The sequence below is a fragment of the Tupaia chinensis genome, unplaced genomic scaffold (genome assembly GCF_000334495.1).
Source record: "Tupaia chinensis unplaced genomic scaffold, TupChi_1.0 Scaffold000248_2, whole genome shotgun sequence".
NCBI lineage: Eukaryota > Metazoa > Chordata > Mammalia > Scandentia > Tupaiidae > Tupaia > Tupaia belangeri.
The window spans coordinates 2,875,077-2,892,528 of NW_006159727.1; the positions used below are offsets into that span (position 1 = coordinate 2,875,077).

The 17,452-nt window shown below is 38.2% G+C and overlaps 1 protein-coding gene across 1 annotated transcript in view; it reads right to left on the bottom strand.

Moving 5' to 3' along the window:
- Positions 1-17,452, bottom strand: part of OTC (ornithine transcarbamylase) — a 92,816-nt gene that overhangs the window by 54,879 nt on the left and 20,485 nt on the right. The window contains exons 2-3 of the mRNA XM_006148889.3: positions 15,970-16,108; positions 13,659-13,740 (exon numbers count right to left, since the gene is read on the bottom strand). Coding sequence (XP_006148951.1) covers positions 13,659-13,740; positions 15,970-16,108 — 221 coding nt within the window. The remainder of the gene's footprint in view (positions 1-13,658; positions 13,741-15,969; positions 16,109-17,452) is intronic.

Here is a 17,452-nt window from a genome sequence, read left to right on the forward strand (position 1 = left end):
CTCTTGCCCTTCCCTTTCTGCCTTACATCTGGGCAAGCTGATAAGTTCTGATGCTTCCTTTTTTGCCACTAGTAGAAGCCCTCACCTGTGCATGGGAATCCTCATCTCAAACCCATCCCCTAACCATAATAAAATCTTAAGCCAATATAATTTCCCTGCTCTCTGGCCACTTTCAGACCTGCTTAGGAACTAGCCCTTCTCTTCCCATAAAGTGACATTATGTGAGCAATAAAACTTTTCATCTTCTTGATCTATTTGTAGTTTTCTCACTGTCAGGAACTGAACCTAAAATTTTTTGACACACATCTTGCTTCTGTGGAGTGACCACAAAAGGTCCTGGCCTCACTACGTGTTTCTAAAATTTATTCATTAATTTGAAAAAGAGCTGCCTTGTCTTCTTCTAGGCACTTAGGGAAGTATTATAAGCCGTGCGATATAAGTCATTTGCTCTTTTAACTTACATTCCAGTGGGGAGACACATAATAAACCAGATGATATATAAATATAATTTATATAAATTAAATATATTGAGTCTTAGATGCTGGGAAGTGCTATAAGTGAACAGAACAAAGAGGGGAGATATAAGCTGTACAGGGCAGGAATTTTTATTTTAAGTAGTGTGTTCAAGGAAGCCACACTGATTGTGGACAATATACAGGAAATTCTAGACACAATGAAACTCCCAAATATCCATATAACTGTTATTCCAGAAGGTGAGGAATCTGCTAAAGGAATGGAAAATCTCTTTGATAAAATATTATCTGAAAAATTTTCCAAATATAGAGAAGCATGGAGAAATTCAGACCCAAGAAATAAAAAGGAACCCCAATACAATCAACACAAAAAGATCCTTCCCCCTGGCACATCATAGCTGGATTTGTAAAAATCAAAGACAAAGGCTATAAAATAAAAAAAGAGAAATGTCAAGTTACTTATAAAGTTTATCTGAATAAGCTAAAATGGGACCTCTCAACTGAAACAATGCAGGCAAGGAAAGAATCGGAAGATGTATCCAAACATTAAAAGAAAAACAATTTCAACCAAGAATACTATATCCAGCAAGATTATCCTTCAAGTGGGAAGAGCAAATAAAAGTATTCTCAGATAAACAAAAATTGAAATTCACCAACACTAGACCAACTCTACAAGAAGTACTAATGGGAGTATTGTATCAGGATAACTAAAAGATAACTAAAGAGAGACAAACAGAAACAAGAGAACAAAAAATGACTGAGAAAATAGCTAACAAAATGACAGGGAGAAATCTGCACATATTAATAATAATATTGAATGTTAATGAATTAAATTCTCCCATTAAAAGACACAGCTTAGCTGAATGAGTACAAAAACAGAAGCCATCTATATACTGCTTGCAAGAAACACACCTCATTGATAAGGGCATACATACACTGAAAGTGAGGGGCTGGAAAAAGATATTCCATGCAAATGGAAACCAAAACAAAGACTGGAGTTGTGGTACTGGTATCAGACAAAGTAGACTTTAAGATGAAAGATGTAATAAGAGAAAAATAAGGACATTATTTTATATTATAAAAGTACTTGTTCACCAAGAAGATACAACACTTGTAAATATCTATGCACCTAACACTGGATCACCTAAATATATCAGAGGGACTGTTAGATCTCAGGGAGAGATAGACTGCACACAGTAACTGTAAGGGATTTCAACACCCCATCTCCTCTGGACAGATCATCTAGAAAAAAATAAAGAGACATAAGACCATTGTTATCACTCCCACATGGAACATTTTCAAAGATTGACCATGTGACAGGGCACAAAACAAGCTTTTACAAATTCAAAAGTATAGAAACTATATCTAGTGGGACCAGCAGTTAGCGTAATGGCTATGTCGCTGAACTCCCATGTAATTGTCCACGGTTCAAGTCCCGGACCCAGTGGCTTAAACTCATGCCAGGCGCATGTGCGTGTGTGCCCAAGATCCTGAGAGGAGAATGGAGGAGAAGGGATTGTGGCGTGGCCATTCCCCCAGGCTTAAAACTCACGCCGGGCGCGTGTGCGTGCGTGCCCAAGATCCCAAGAGGAGAATGAAGGAGAAGGGATTGCGGCGTGACCATCCCCCCTGGGGGGTGATTTCTCGCTTTCTGTCTCTATGTCACTCTCTGTCTGTCTGGCGAGCGCACGCGCCCTTACAGTGAAAATCTCTCAAAAAAAAATGCACAAACATATGGAAACTTAACAACCTATTCCTCAATGACTTTACAACTACAAAAGAAATGAAGACTGAAATCAAAAGATACATAGAAACCAAGAGTTTATAACCTATGGGACAAAGCAAGGGCAATCATAAGAGGGAAGTTCATGGCAATTAGTGACCATAAGGAAAAAGGCAGAAAGTTGGCAAATAAACAACCTAATTAAACAACTCAGGGAACTAGAACAAGAAGAACAAAACAAAACAAAACAAAAAACACACACACAAAAAATTCCAGGAGAAAAGAAATAATAATGGTGCGAGCAGAAATAAATGAAATAGATAATAAAAGAACTATAAAGAAAATAAACAAAACCAAAAGCTGATTCTTTGAGAAGATAAACAAAATTTGCACACCATTAGTTAGAATAATCAAGAAGAACAAAGAAAGGAACCAGATAAATCAAATCAGCAAGGAAACAGGTGTTATTACAACGTGCATAATGGAAATACAAAATATCATCAGAGACTGCTATGAGCAATTACATGCCAACAAACTAGAAAACCTAGATGAGATGGACAAATTTCTGGACACGTATAATTTACCAAGATTGAACCAGGAAGAAATAGAAAGTCTGAATAGACCGACAACAAGCAATGAAATTGAATCAGTAATAGTCTCCTACCAAAGAAGAGTCCAGGTCCCAATGGCTTTACTTCTGAATTCTACAAAGCAGTTTTTTATTTTTATTTATTTTTATTTTATTTTTTTGGAGAGGTTTTTTGCTATAGGGCACATGCGCTCGCCAGACAGACAGAGAGAGACAGAGAGATGGAAAGCGAGAAATCACCCCCGGGGGATGGCCACGCCGCAATCCCTTCTCCTCCATTCTCCTCTTGGGATCTTGGGCACGCATGTACATGTGCCCGGCATGAGTTTAAACCACCGGGCCTGGACTCGAACCATGGTGGACTATGTGGGAGTCCAGCGACATAGCCATTATGCTAACTGCTGGTCCCTACAAAACAGTTTTTTTAAAGAGAGATTTTTGCTATAGGGTGAGTGCACTCGCCAGAGAGACAGAAAGTGAGAAAAATCACCCCCCAGGGGTACAGCCATACTGAAATCCTTTCTGTTCCATTCTCTTCCCAGGCTCTTGGGCACGCACACACATGCACCTGAGATGAGTTTTAAGTGCCAGACCTAGGACTCAAACCATGGTAAACTACCTAGGAGTCCAGGGATGTAACCCTTATGCCATCTGCTGGTCCTAAATTCTACAAAACTTTTAAAGAAGAACTAACCCGAGTAGTCCTCAAACTATTTTTAAAGATTCAAAAAGAAGGAACCCTCCCAAATTCATTTTATGAAGCCTCCATCATCTTAATTCCAAAACAAGACAAAGACATGACAATAAAAGAAAACTTTAGGCCAACATTCCTGATGAATATGGATGCAAAAATTCTCAACAAGATACTAGCAAATCAAATTCAACAACATATTAAAAAGATTATACAGCACGACCAAGTGGGCTTTATTCCAGGGACCTAAGGATGGTTCGACATGTGCAAAACAATAAATGTAATACATCACATTAACAAAAGGAAAGATAAAAGCCATATGATCATATCAATTGTTGTGGGAAAAGAATTTGATAAAGTACAACATTCCTTCATGATTAGGACTCTTAGCAAAATAGGCATAAAAGGAGCATTCCTCAACACAATAAAAACCACCTATGACAAACCCATAGTGAACATCATATTGAATAGGGAAAAACTGAAAGTTTTTCCACTAAAATCTGGAATAAGCAAGGCTGCCCACATTATCCACTCCTTTTTAAATAGTACTGGAATTTGTAGCCAATGCAATCAGAGAAGAGAGTCAAATAAAAGGCATCCAAATAGGAAAAGAAGAAGTGAAATTATATCTATATACAGATGATATGATGCTATACATAGGAAATCCAAAAGACTCCACACACAAAATAAATCCTGGAAGTGATAAGTGAATATAGTAAAGGGCGGGGTACAAAATAATGTACAAAAATCTATAGCCTTTTTATACACCAACAATGGGAAAACGGAGACAGAATTGAAGAAAGCGACCTCATTTACAATAGCCACAAAGCCAATCAGATATCTAGGAATAAACCTTACCAAAGATGTTAAAGATCTCGGGATCAGCAGTTGGCATAATGGCTATGTCACTGGACTCCCATGTAGTCGACGGTGGTTTAAGTCCCAGACCCGCTGGCTTAAACTCACGCCGGGTGCATGTGCGTGCATGTCCAGGATCCCGAGGATGGAGGATAAGGTATTGCAGCATGGCTATCTCCCCCAGGGGGTGATATCTCACTTTCTGTCTCTCTGTGTCTTTCTGGCGAGCACACACACAAAAACCTCTCAAAAAAAAAAAAAAAGTCAAAGATCTCTACAAGGAAAACTATGAAACGGTTGTAAAAGAAATTAAGAATGGTACAAAAAAAGTAGAAAAACACCCCTGTTCCTGGGTTGAAAGAATTAATATAATCAAGATGTCAATCCTACCCAAATTAATCTACAAATTCGATACAATTCCAGTCAAACCACCAGAGATATTCCTCACAGAAATAGAACAAGTAATCATATAATTTGTCTGGAATCATAAAATGCCCGGTAACACCAAAGCAATACTGTTCAAGAGGAATAAAGTAGGAGGCATCTCACTTTCTGATCTCAAAACATATTACAAAGCTGTGATAATGAAAACAATATGGTATTGGCACAAAAAAGACAGCTAGACTAACGGGCCAGAATTGAGAACCCCTATGTAAAACCCCAAACATACAGCCAACTGATCCTGGACAAAGGGCACAAGCTAATCCAGTAGGAAAAAAGAAAATCTCTTCAGCAAATGGTGGTGAGAGAACTGGAAATCAACCTGCAGAGGAATGAAACTGTACCCTTATCTTTCTCTACTAACAAAAATCAACTCAAAATGGATTGAGGATCTAAACATAAAACTTCAAACTATAAAAATATTGGTGGAAAATATAGAAAAAACTATCAGAGACCTTGGAGTGGACAAAGATTTCTTAAAGAAGACCCCTAAAGCATAGATAATAGTCCCAAAAATAGACAAATGGTACTATATTAGGTTGAGAAGCTTCTGCACAGCAAAAGAAACAATAATTAGAGTGAGAGGACAACCCTTAGAGTGGGGGAATGTATTTGCAAACTATACCTCAGATAAGGAACTAATAACCAGAATATTCAGGGAACTCAAGGAGCTTACCCACACAAAAATAATCAGTCCAATTAAAAGATGGGAAAATGAGCTGAACAGACAACTACCCAAAGAAGACATAAAAATAGCCAAAATATATCTGAAAACATGTTCGTCATCCTTAATCATAAGAGAAATGCAAATCAAAACAATGAGATACCACTTAACCCCAGTCAAAATGGCTAAAATTAAAAAATAAATAAATAATGATAAATGCTGGAGAGGCTGTGGTAAATGGGAACTCTCCTATATTTTTGGTGGGAATGCAAATTAGTATAACCACCAAAGAAATTGATGTGGAGATTTCTCAGAAACTTACAAATAGAACTACTATAAGACCCAGTAATTTCACTCGTAGGTATTTACCCAAAGGATAGGAAAACTCTCAGTCGGAAAAACACTTGCACATCTATGTTTATTGCAGCATTATTTACAATTGCTAGGATATTGAATTGACCCAAATGTCCAAAAATGGATGAGTAGATTGAAAAAACGTCGCATATGTACCCTATGGAATACTACTCAGCCCTAAAAAACAATGAGACCCTGACATTTGATACAAAGTGGATATATATGAAGGCTTTAATACTGAGCAAAGCAAGCCAGAGTATGAAAGACAGACTTTGTATGCCCCCACTCAATATATACTGAGTATCTGTGCTCTATAGCAGAAACTGAAAGATTGGAAGGTATCATAGCAGGGAGGGCAACTGTAGATACTAGAGATAGTAAGGATAGGGGTAACACAGGGGTAGGTAATAGAGGGAAGGAGGGAGGGGAAGAGGGGAACAAAACAATACGTTTCATTGACAGAAAAATGAGAAGTTATTGTTGATGATAACGTATATAATAATGTCTTTGTCCTGACCGATATGCACCATGTTCGTGCTGGAAAAAGCAATGTTATACAATGTAAAGATATATAGTGATTAAACATAAATTAAAATAATAATAATAAATGATACTAAAAATTATATCCAGTTCTATGGTCTTAAATACATGTAAGTACCTTGTACACTGGTAATCCCAAATATGTCTAGGTCAGATCTCACTCCCAACTCTAAAGTCATATCCAACTGACTTTTCAACATCTTGGCTTATCTCAAACTTAATACATCTAAAACTGAACTCCTTATCTTCTACCTCCAACCTGCTCCACAACTAGCCTTCACAGTTATTCAGGCAGAAATCCTGAAGTCATCCTTGACATTCTCTCTTACCCAATACATCAGTAATCTTACTGGCTCTCCTTTCCAATTATATCTAGAGACCTCCCTAAGTACACCAGGTATGCATGTGTCCAGGGCTGGCTGAGGCTGGGGGTGTATCGTGGCATTGAGATCATGTTTAAGATGCTGCTTCTCCCTCTCTCTTGCTCATGGAATAAATAAGTAAATAAATTTTTAAAAAGTTCAATGGTTTGTGAAAGAGATATTGCCTCCAAGAAGAAATTGCCTTTGCAATTTTTATTACTGATCAAAAAGAGGCCTCAAACCCCAGTCTAAAAGCTCAGGTCGAGCACTCATCAGTTTTTCAGGCCCAGATGGTGAAACATGCTTCAGGAGGGTGATTAACAGAAGCCACCAGGAGTTTCGGTCCTGAGAAGAGGACAGAAAAACGAATTTCTACTTTCTTTCCACCCTTCATCCAGAAAAGCTTGCTTTTATCTGTTTCATTTTATTATGTTTCCATATCAGACATTTTTGAGCAAAGGGTTTCTTCTGTTAATTTCTTAATTTCTCTTTGGAAAAATAAAAATAAATCTTATTTTGCCATTTCTTTTCCTCACAGATCCCTGTTGGCTTTGGAAGAAATGTGTCTGGAATCATAAAATGCCCGGTAACACCAAAGCAATACTGTTCAAGAGGAATAAAGTAGGAGGCATCTCACTTTCTGATCTCAAAACATATTACAAAGCTGTGATAATGAAAACAATATGGTATTGGCACAAAAAAGACAGCTAGACTAACGGGCCAGAATTGAGAACCCCTATGTAAAACCCCAAACATACAGCCAACTGATCCTGGACAAAGGGCACAAGCTAATCCAGTAGGAAAAAAGAAAATCTCTTCAGCAAATGGTGGTGAGAGAACTGGAAATCAACCTGCAGAGGAATGAAACTGTACCCTTATCTTTCTCTACTAACAAAAATCAACTCAAAATGGATTGAGGATCTAAACATAAAACTTCAAACTATAAAAATATTGGTGGAAAATATAGAAAAAACTATCAGAGACCTTGGAGTGGACAAAGATTTCTTAAAGAAGACCCCTAAAGCATAGATAATAGTCCCAAAAATAGACAAATGGTACTATATTAGGTTGAGAAGCTTCTGCACAGCAAAAGAAACAATAATTAGAGTGAGAGGACAACCCTTAGAGTGGGGGAATGTATTTGCAAACTATACCTCAGATAAGGAACTAATAACCAGAATATTCAGGGAACTCAAGGAGCTTACCCACACAAAAATAATCAGTCCAATTAAAAGATGGGAAAATGAGCTGAACAGACAACTACCCAAAGAAGACATAAAAATAGCCAAAATATATCTGAAAACATGTTCGTCATCCTTAATCATAAGAGAAATGCAAATCAAAACAATGAGATACCACTTAACCCCAGTCAAAATGGCTAAAATTAAAAAATAAATAAATAATGATAAATGCTGGAGAGGCTGTGGTAAATGGGAACTCTCCTATATTTTTGGTGGGAATGCAAATTAGTATAACCACCATGGAAATTGATGTGGAGATTTCTCAGAAACTTACAAATAGAACTATTATAAGACCCAGTAATTTCACTCGTAGGTATTTACCCAAAGGATAGGAAAACTCTCAGTCGGAAAAACACTTGCACATCTATGTTTATTGCAGCATTATTTACAATTGCTAGGATATTGAATTGACCCAAATGTCCAAAAATGGATGAGTAGATTGAAAAAACGTCGCATATGTACCCTATGGAATACTACTCAGCCCTAAAAAACAATGAGACCCTGACATTTGATACAAAGTGGATATATATGAAGGCTTTAATACTGAGCAAAGCAAGCCAGAGTATGAAAGACAGACTTTGTATGCCCCCACTCAATATATACTGAGTATCTGTGCTCTATAGCAGAAACTGAAAGATTGGAAGGTATCATAGCAGGGAGGGCAACTGTAGATACTAGAGATAGTAAGGATAGGGGTAACACAGGGGTAGGTAATAGAGGGAAGGAGGGAGGGGAAGAGGGGAACAAAACAATACGTTTCATTGACAGAAAAATGAGAAGTTATTGTTGATGATAACGTATATAATAATGTCTTTGTCCTGACCGATATGCACCATGTTCGTGCTGGAAAAAGCAATGTTATACAATGTAAAGATATATAGTGATTAAACATAAATTAAAATAATAATAATAAATGATACTAAAAATTATATCCAGTTCTATGGTCTTAAATACATGTAAGTACCTTGTACACTGGTAATCCCAAATATGTCTAGGTCAGATCTCACTCCCAACTCTAAAGTCATATCCAACTGACTTTTCAACATCTTGGCTTATCTCAAACTTAATACATCTAAAACTGAACTCCTTATCTTCTACCTCCAACCTGCTCCACAACTAGCCTTCACAGTTATTCAGGCAGAAATCCTGAAGTCATCCTTGACATTCTCTCTTACCCAATACATCAGTAATCTTACTGGCTCTCCTTTCCAATTATATCTAGAGACCTCCCTAAGTACACCAGGTATGCATGTGTCCAGGGCTGGCTGAGGCTGGGGGTGTATCGTGGCATTGAGATCATGTTTAAGATGCTGCTTCTCCCTCTCTCTTGCTCATGGAATAAATAAGTAAATAAATTTTTAAAAAGTTCAATGGTTTGTGAAAGAGATATTGCCTCCAAGAAGAAATTGCCTTTGCAATTTTTATTACTGATCAAAAAGAGGCCTCAAACCCCAGTCTAAAAGCTCAGGTCGAGCACTCATCAGTTTTTCAGGCCCAGATGGTGAAACATGCTTCAGGAGGGTGTCAGCGGTTCTAAGAAGCCACCAGGAGTTTCGGTCCTGAGAAGAGGACAGAAAAATGAATTTCTACTTTCTTTCCACCCTTCATCCAGAAAAGCTTGCTTTTATCTGTTTCATTTTATTATGTTTCCATATCAGACATTTTTGAGCAAAGGGTTTCTTCTGTTAATTTCTTAATTTCTCTTTGGAAAAATAAAAATAAATCTTATTTTGCCATTTCTTTTCCTCACAGATCCCTGTTGGCTTTGGAAGAAATGGTATAAACAGAATTAATTCACTAGAAATATGAGGGCTCTAGGGCTCGTGCTGGTAGAACTAAGACAATCATTAGCCTCTCTGTGCTTAGCTTTCCTAACTGCAGAATAATATCACAACGTTTATAATGGTGTCTATAAAATTGATGAATTTGAAAAAGCTGCTAAAGCACCAGCTTCCATTTCACCTTGAAAGTGAAATACCAATGTTAAATAATGAAAAGAACCATCTTAGAATGCCCTGTGCATTTTCTATCAGCTTCTGCATTTACCAAGATTAATAAATGTATCTGTCTATCTGCTCAATTAATTTGCAATAAAAGAATATAATCATCAGTAGACACACAGGGGAACTTTCTGGTTTTCCAGGCAGGCACACACCACAAAGAGATGAGGAATAAATGATCTACAACTATACATGGCAACACTGATACATCTCACAAATATAATCTCAGTGAAAGAAACCAGACATAAAAGAGTGCATGCTGAATGAGTCCATTTATAAAAAGTTTGAAAACAGGCAAAACTAATCTATGATGTTAGGGGACAGGATAATCGCTACCCTTGGGTGAGGGATGTCTCATCTGGAAGGAAATACAAGGTGTGTGGGGGTACTCTGGATGCTATTAACATACAGTTTCTGTATATGGGTGTTTGTTACAATGATATGCTAATTATAATAGTTTTGAACTATAGAGTTAATGATTTTTGCACTCTTCTGTAGGAGTGTTACACTTCAATAAATATGTTACATTAACTAACAATGGATATGGTTTAAGTTGGGTGAATAATTTCATTCTGTCCTCTGAGATGAGTAGAAATGCTGCTATATATCTGATACTGAGACTTAGGAAGAAATCCTCAAGGACTGTCCTGTGAGGATCACCCCACCCCAAGTGCTGGGGCGGTTATATATATATTTGGAGAGGTTTTTTTTGTGCTCGCCAGAAAGACAGAGAGACAGAAAGAGAGAAATCACCCCCTCAGGGGGGATGGCCACACCACAATCCCTTCTCCTCCATTCTCCTCTCAATATCTTGGGTACACATGCACAAGCACCCGGCTTGAGTTTAAGCTGCTGCGTCCGAGACTCGAACCGCAGTTGACTGCATGGGAGTCCAGCAACGTAGCCATTATACCATCTGCTGGTCCTGGGGCAGTCATAATTAATAATGAAAATTACAAGTTATTTTCACTCTAAATACCAGGTAACTGTTGAACCTGTTGAAAAACAGTACTAAATGACAATGATTCAGATGCACATATATACCCAGTAAAAACGCTCTGCCATGATTTTAACTGGGGTTTACTCTTTTTGTATGCATTTAAGGCAGGTACTCACTCTGACACTCTCCCACTATTGAGTTTGTCAAAATACCACACTTAACTAGACCCATGGGTACTTACTGAGGATAATGAAAAATACTCTGTGAACTATAAGTTTTAATGGTAATGCATTCTTTTTTGTGTATTTGTTATGATTTTCAATCCTGTGCAGGTTTCAGAGAACTTTATAGAGACCCATGACACCTGTAGAAACAATTTTACTAGAATAAACATGACCTATTACATGATTGATTTAAATTAGATATTTAAAAATACATTTAATAATAGCTTCTGATGCTGAGTCTGCCATTTATTAGCTGTGGGTCCACTGGCCATTTGCCAAACTCATTTCAGTCTGTTTTCCTCAATGGTCTTGCCCTCGTAGAGCTGTCATGAGGATTAAGTAGGGTAGTCCATATAATTAATGTAGAGCAATTGGCAAGGGTATGCATTCTTATTTTTCAAAGTTGATTTCATGAGAGTGAGAGTGAGAGAGAGAGAGAGAGAGAGATGCACCCCTAATGAGGTCTCACACTGCTATCCCCCCAAGCCTTCCCAATCAGCTAGGATCATGGGTATGTGCATCCTGCCCAATTCATAGAAGACCAGTGTTGGAAGGGTATAGAATTTGAAAATTAATGGCTAATTTATTCATTTTTTTCTCTGTTAGATGCCAAAATGATCTCTTATAGGAACCATTTTTTTTTAATTGTTGAAGGGTGCATGTGCTTTCCGAAGAAAGACTGGGAGACAGAGAAGGAGAAAGAGAAAGCACCCCCCAATGGGGCATGGTCATAACACAATCCCTTCTCCTCCATTCTTCTGTCTGCTAGGACACTGAGAACACATGCCCACATGTTCAGCATGCTTTTCAAGCTGCCAGGGGGTGGGGTTTGAACTATAATTGGCTATATGGGACCTACTTTCCTTAACTACTAGGCTACAAGACTGGCCTAGAAGACAATTTTAAGGGAAAAATAACTCATTTGTTTTTTTTCCCTAGGACTTTAAAGCTTAGATGATACTTTAAATATTTCCACTCTTCTTTCCTCTTCTCAAAAGGCAAAGGGAATGTAGTTGTAAGAACAGAGGACTTGAGGTCTGAATATTGCTGCTCTTTGTATTAATTGAGTAAACTTAGAAAATGATTTTATCCCCCTGAAATCTTTGTATTAATTGAGTAAACTTAGAAAATGACTTAATCCCCCTGAACCTCATTTCTATTGTCTATTTAATGAATCTCATTATTGGCCACTGCAAGGCAAACATCATATGTAGTTGCTTGCTTTTAAGCCTTAGAGAGGCCAGCTGCTTGTAAGGTAGGATATAATACTTGAAGAACTAACCACTGTGTTGCTGTTTGTGGCACTTCCTCCTTGATCTGATTGCCCACTTGGGCAGACATATTATTGATTCAGGAGAGGTCTGATAGATCAGAAATACAGAGAGAAAGAAAAGTAGCAATCTGTGGCTTATGAGTTTCAAAACACTGTTTGAAATACACTTCAGAAATAATAGTTTTAGAAAAATAGAAAATTTGAGTTTCGACATTCTAGGATTATAGGCACAAACAATAGATTTGGAAGAATACTGTGATAGGTAGAGCCAGTTTTTTTCTCCTGCATTATTACCTGGCTCCCAATACTGGGAACTATAATAGAAGGAGGAAAAGGATACGGAGAGAGAAGCAGCAACAGGAATAGAAACTGATGGACCTTCCACATCATACTGTGCTGTGTATCCCCCAGGTCAACTTCCAAAGGGTGGAGGAGCATGATGAAAACCTCAGATAAGCTTGGGTAACTCCAAAACTAAGAACCTTTGTATCTTGATTTTAAGACAGAAGTCTAGGAGGAAGCAAATGCTATAGAACCCTCTTGCACCCAGCATGAGGAAGGAACAATAGAGTAGAGGTGTCTTTGCAGTATCTCTATGCCTGGTGTGGTTGAAGAGCTGCGAAGACATTGAGAGAACCAAACCAACAGATATCTCAGGTCTTGTGATCAGAGTGAAGCAAATCCACAGTAAAAGGCAAACAGTCAAGATCCAATGGGAATTCAGAAGTCTCAGCACATTCTAGCATGGACATTTGATGATTATTTCCTGATAACCAAGGAATAGATCCTCATAGTCCTAGGTGTCTTGACATTCAAATCCCCTCCAGGACTTAGGCATTACTGTGAGGATAGGGGAAAGTGACCCAAGATGGATACAGAAGATCCTGAAAAATTTGAGGATTGCCTAACATTGCAGAGACTAAGTTTCCACTATTCAGCACAATTGGGCCACACAAGAAAAAGTTTTTTACATGTCAGAAAAATAGACACATTTATTATTCACATGAGTTTGAGGCCTACTACATTTTGTCCTAAACATAAGGAGTTATATCAGATTTCTACTCAAGTCCTCATGAAATTACTACAGGTGAAGTTTGTCTGCTTGCAACCTCTAGGAGAACTGGAAAGAGCATTCATAGGCTTGCAACGGCTACAGAAAACTGTAAAATATTTTCTCTTTGTGGTTGCTAAAGAGGCAGACAAATCCTCCCATTGGGCGATCCTTCCCAAGTCCTCATCCTTGGGTCCCCTCTTTAACACAAAGTAAGTTTGTCAGTGGACTCACCGGTTTCTGTAGACAATCTTGTTCGAGTACTTCTTTTCTCAAAAATCATGCCTAGGGACTTCCCTTGCAATAAAGGCAAATACTGAAAATCAAGGATAAGAATACACTTCAAAGTTGGATTCATTTTATACCCAATACTGAGGACTATATTTTAAGACTTATTTTTTATGCTGTAAGAAAATACAGATTAATCCTTTTCCAAATAAGAGTTCAAAACATTGTTTAAAAAGTTAGTGTGTTTGTTTCCCCCCCCCATGTTCTATACAAATGGAGGAATGGAACAGTCACTACAACTTATTGACATTAGTTAGAAGGTGATATTCATTGTTCTTGATTCAACACGGGCACTTGTTCCAAAGTATATTAATATTTCATACTAGAACCATTTTCTTAACTCCCTGAAATTGTCATTCAATTTTCAATGACCTTGAAGATGTTTGGTTTGAAAGTACTTTCTCAGCTAGGATGATGCTATTCTGTCACAACATGGGATACTAGGCCTCTTACTTAGGTCAATGATGAAGTCCCATGGTTTCAGTTACACATTCATCATGTGTCCTAATGGGAGTACAGAGGCTTTGTTTCTGGAAGTCATTTGAAAATAATCTGGAAAGCTGGTTGTGGGGCGGGGCTCTTCCTCCTTCCTCTTCTGTAGATGGACTTCCCGATAGGATAAGTTATGGAACAACTAGATTCAGCTAACCCTCCTCATACATTAAGTGTGAAGAACAAGGGCCTGGGATCTGGGAAGACTTTCTAGACTTTCTTTTCATTTCAGTTGTTCTACAGCAGAGGTTCTCGAACTTTTTGGCATCAAGTACTCATTTTGTGTAAGGCAATTTTTCCATTGACCAGAGAGAATAGTTTGGGGATGATTTAAGTGCATTACATTTATAGTGCACTTTATTTCTATTATTAGTACATTGTAATATGCAGTGAAATAATTACAAAACTCACCATAATGCAGTATTTTTAGCCATTCCCCAGTGCTAGCATCACCACCTCAGCTCCACCTCAGATCATTAGATTCTGGTAAGGAGCATGCAACCTAGATCCCCCATAGGCACACAGTCTTTTTTTTTTTTTTTTCTTTGGAGAGGTTTTTTCTTATTGGGTGCGTGCGCTTGCCAGAAAGACAAAGAGAGATAAAAAGCGAGAAAACCCCCCAGGAGGGATGGCCATGCCACAGTCCCTTCTCCTCCATTCTCCTCTTAGGATCTTGGGCACGCACGCACACGTGCCTGGCATGAGTTTAAGCTACCATGTCTGGAACTCGAACCGCAGTTGACTACATGGGAGTCCAGCAACATAGCCATTACGCTAACTGCTGGTCCCACACACACAGTTCTTAACAGAGTTCATGCTCCTATAAGAATCTGATGATGCCACTGATCTCACAGAAGGTAGAGCCGAGGTGGCAACATGGGCATCAAGGAGTCACTATAAATACAGATGAAGTTTTGCTTGCCTACAGCTCACCTCCTGCTGTGCAGCCCAGTTTCTAACATGCCACAGACCAGTAGTGAGCTGTAGCCTGGTGGTTGGGACCCCTGTTCTACAGGAACATAAACCTATAGCAGCTGGGACTACTCCTATCCTGTTTATTCTTAGGAAGTTGAAGAGGTAGGTAATTAGATAAGAAAATCAAGATCATGCCAAATTTTCTCAACCTAAAACCAACACTTTAAAAAAAGCTTTAGATGAACTTGGAATACAAAAATCTTACAATTAAGCAGTCTAAATGAAGCTACTGCATTAATTGTGTTTCAAACAAAAATTGCTCAAAATACAGAATAATGCTTATGGCTAAGCACCATATCCCATCTCTTCCCTACTTGGCTACCATTTAATTGTTTATTTGCTAATCTAACTGCTTTAGAAACACATCACTGAATTTTTTTGACATTATCCTAATGGTCATATATCTGATATGCATCCAAAGCTGAAATTTGTTGCTAGAAAAAAAGTATTATCCTTATTTTTAACTTGATAAAAAATACACAGACAAAAGAAACACAGTATAAAAATAAAATCTTTTCAGACAAATGATTCCTTGGGTTCTGATCCAGTTAATAATGAATTTTAGCATTCCACATGAAAGAAGTGCAATGACTTGTCATTGAATAACTGATTTTGTGCTTTTTTATATGCCTGTACACTGAATGATAATCAATTACCTTGACTGTGAGGTTTCATTACTTAGCGATTGTCTATGAATTTTAATGGATTTTTGTTTCCCTCTTTCTTGGGGAGAGCTGCCTTTGAAAAGTCTGATTGGTATTAAGGGATAGAAGAAGAAAATGTTATTTACCTCTCTTTTCTGTTTTATCCTAAATTTCAGATCTGCTGATAGCCATAGCATATATTTAATTTCTTCTCCTGTAAAGTCCTTTAGAGTGAGGAGGTCACGACCCTTCAGTTGTACTTTATTTTGTAGTGATTGTCCACATCTACAAAAAAGAAAAAAAAAAAGAGAAGGAGAAATGCATATTTTAAAAAATGTACTGTGGCGATTAAAAAAAAAAATCCCTGAGGGCATGCGCACTCGCCAGAGAGGGAGGGAGAGGGAAAGCAAGAAAGCACCCTTCATTGGGCATGGTCACACCGTAATACCTTCTCCTCCAGTCACACACAGGTGTCTGGTGTGTTTTAAAAGCCACTGGGTCCAGGACTTTTACTGGGGAATCAGCCATGTGGGATTCAGATGCTTTAACTGCCACGCTACGGCTGTCCCACGATTCATTCTTTCATTCTTGAAACAAAACATTGAAAATCACATGTAGCCTTATATGTCTCTGCAAAGTGTTAATGCACTGAAATTGATATGTCTGTGGTTTTCCTTTTAGATATCCAGTATCTCAGATGTTTCTTCTGGAATAAGATCTAAGTAACCTTAAATAACCCAAGATAAACTTCCCATGTCTTATAATAATACATTAATATTCCACGGTTTAAAAGTTCCTCCAGTGGGACCAGCAGTTAGCGTAATAGCCATGTCGCTGGACTCCCATGTAGTTGACCGTGGTTCGCGTCCCAGACCTGGTGGCTTAAAACTCATGCCGGGCACGTGTGTGTGCGTGCCCAAGATCCCGAGAAGAAATGGAGGAGAAGGGATTGAGGCATGGCCATCCCCCCTGGGGGGTGATTTCTTGCTTTCTGTCTCTCTGTCTCTCTCTGTCTGTCTGGCGAGCGCATGCGCTCTATAGCAAAAACCTCTCCAAAAAAAAAAATGTAAAATTTCCTCCAGTATTACTTTAAAATGGGGTAAATACTGTGCTGGAAAACACCCACTTCATATGTTTCAAAAAATTGGGAAATATCAAAATCACTGTTGTGTGCACATCCATTAATAACAGGAAAAACAACTCGTGCTCTAATTTTGAGATCTTAATTTTTGCCCAGAGCTCAAGTTCAGACTCCTGGTTATTTTGGAGCCCACAAAAGCTGTGTCTCCAAACTACTGTACTTAAGAGATTCAATATTCTTTTTTTCAGTCCCTGACAAATTTTGTTATGTCTTTTCTCTTCTGAGTACTCACAGGACTACAAGTTTTATTTAAGAGAGTATCATAGATCTTAGAATTGTGTTGTTTGGACCAGCAGTTAGCGTAATGGCTATGTTGCTGGTCTCCCACGTAGTTTACTGTGGTTCGAGTCCCAGACCCAGTGGCTTAAACTCACGCCAGACACATGTGCGTGCATGCCCAAGATCCCAAGAGGAGAATGGAGGAGAAGGGACTGTGGTGTGGCCATCTCCCCTGGGGGGTGATTTCTCGCTTTCTGTCTCTCTGTCTC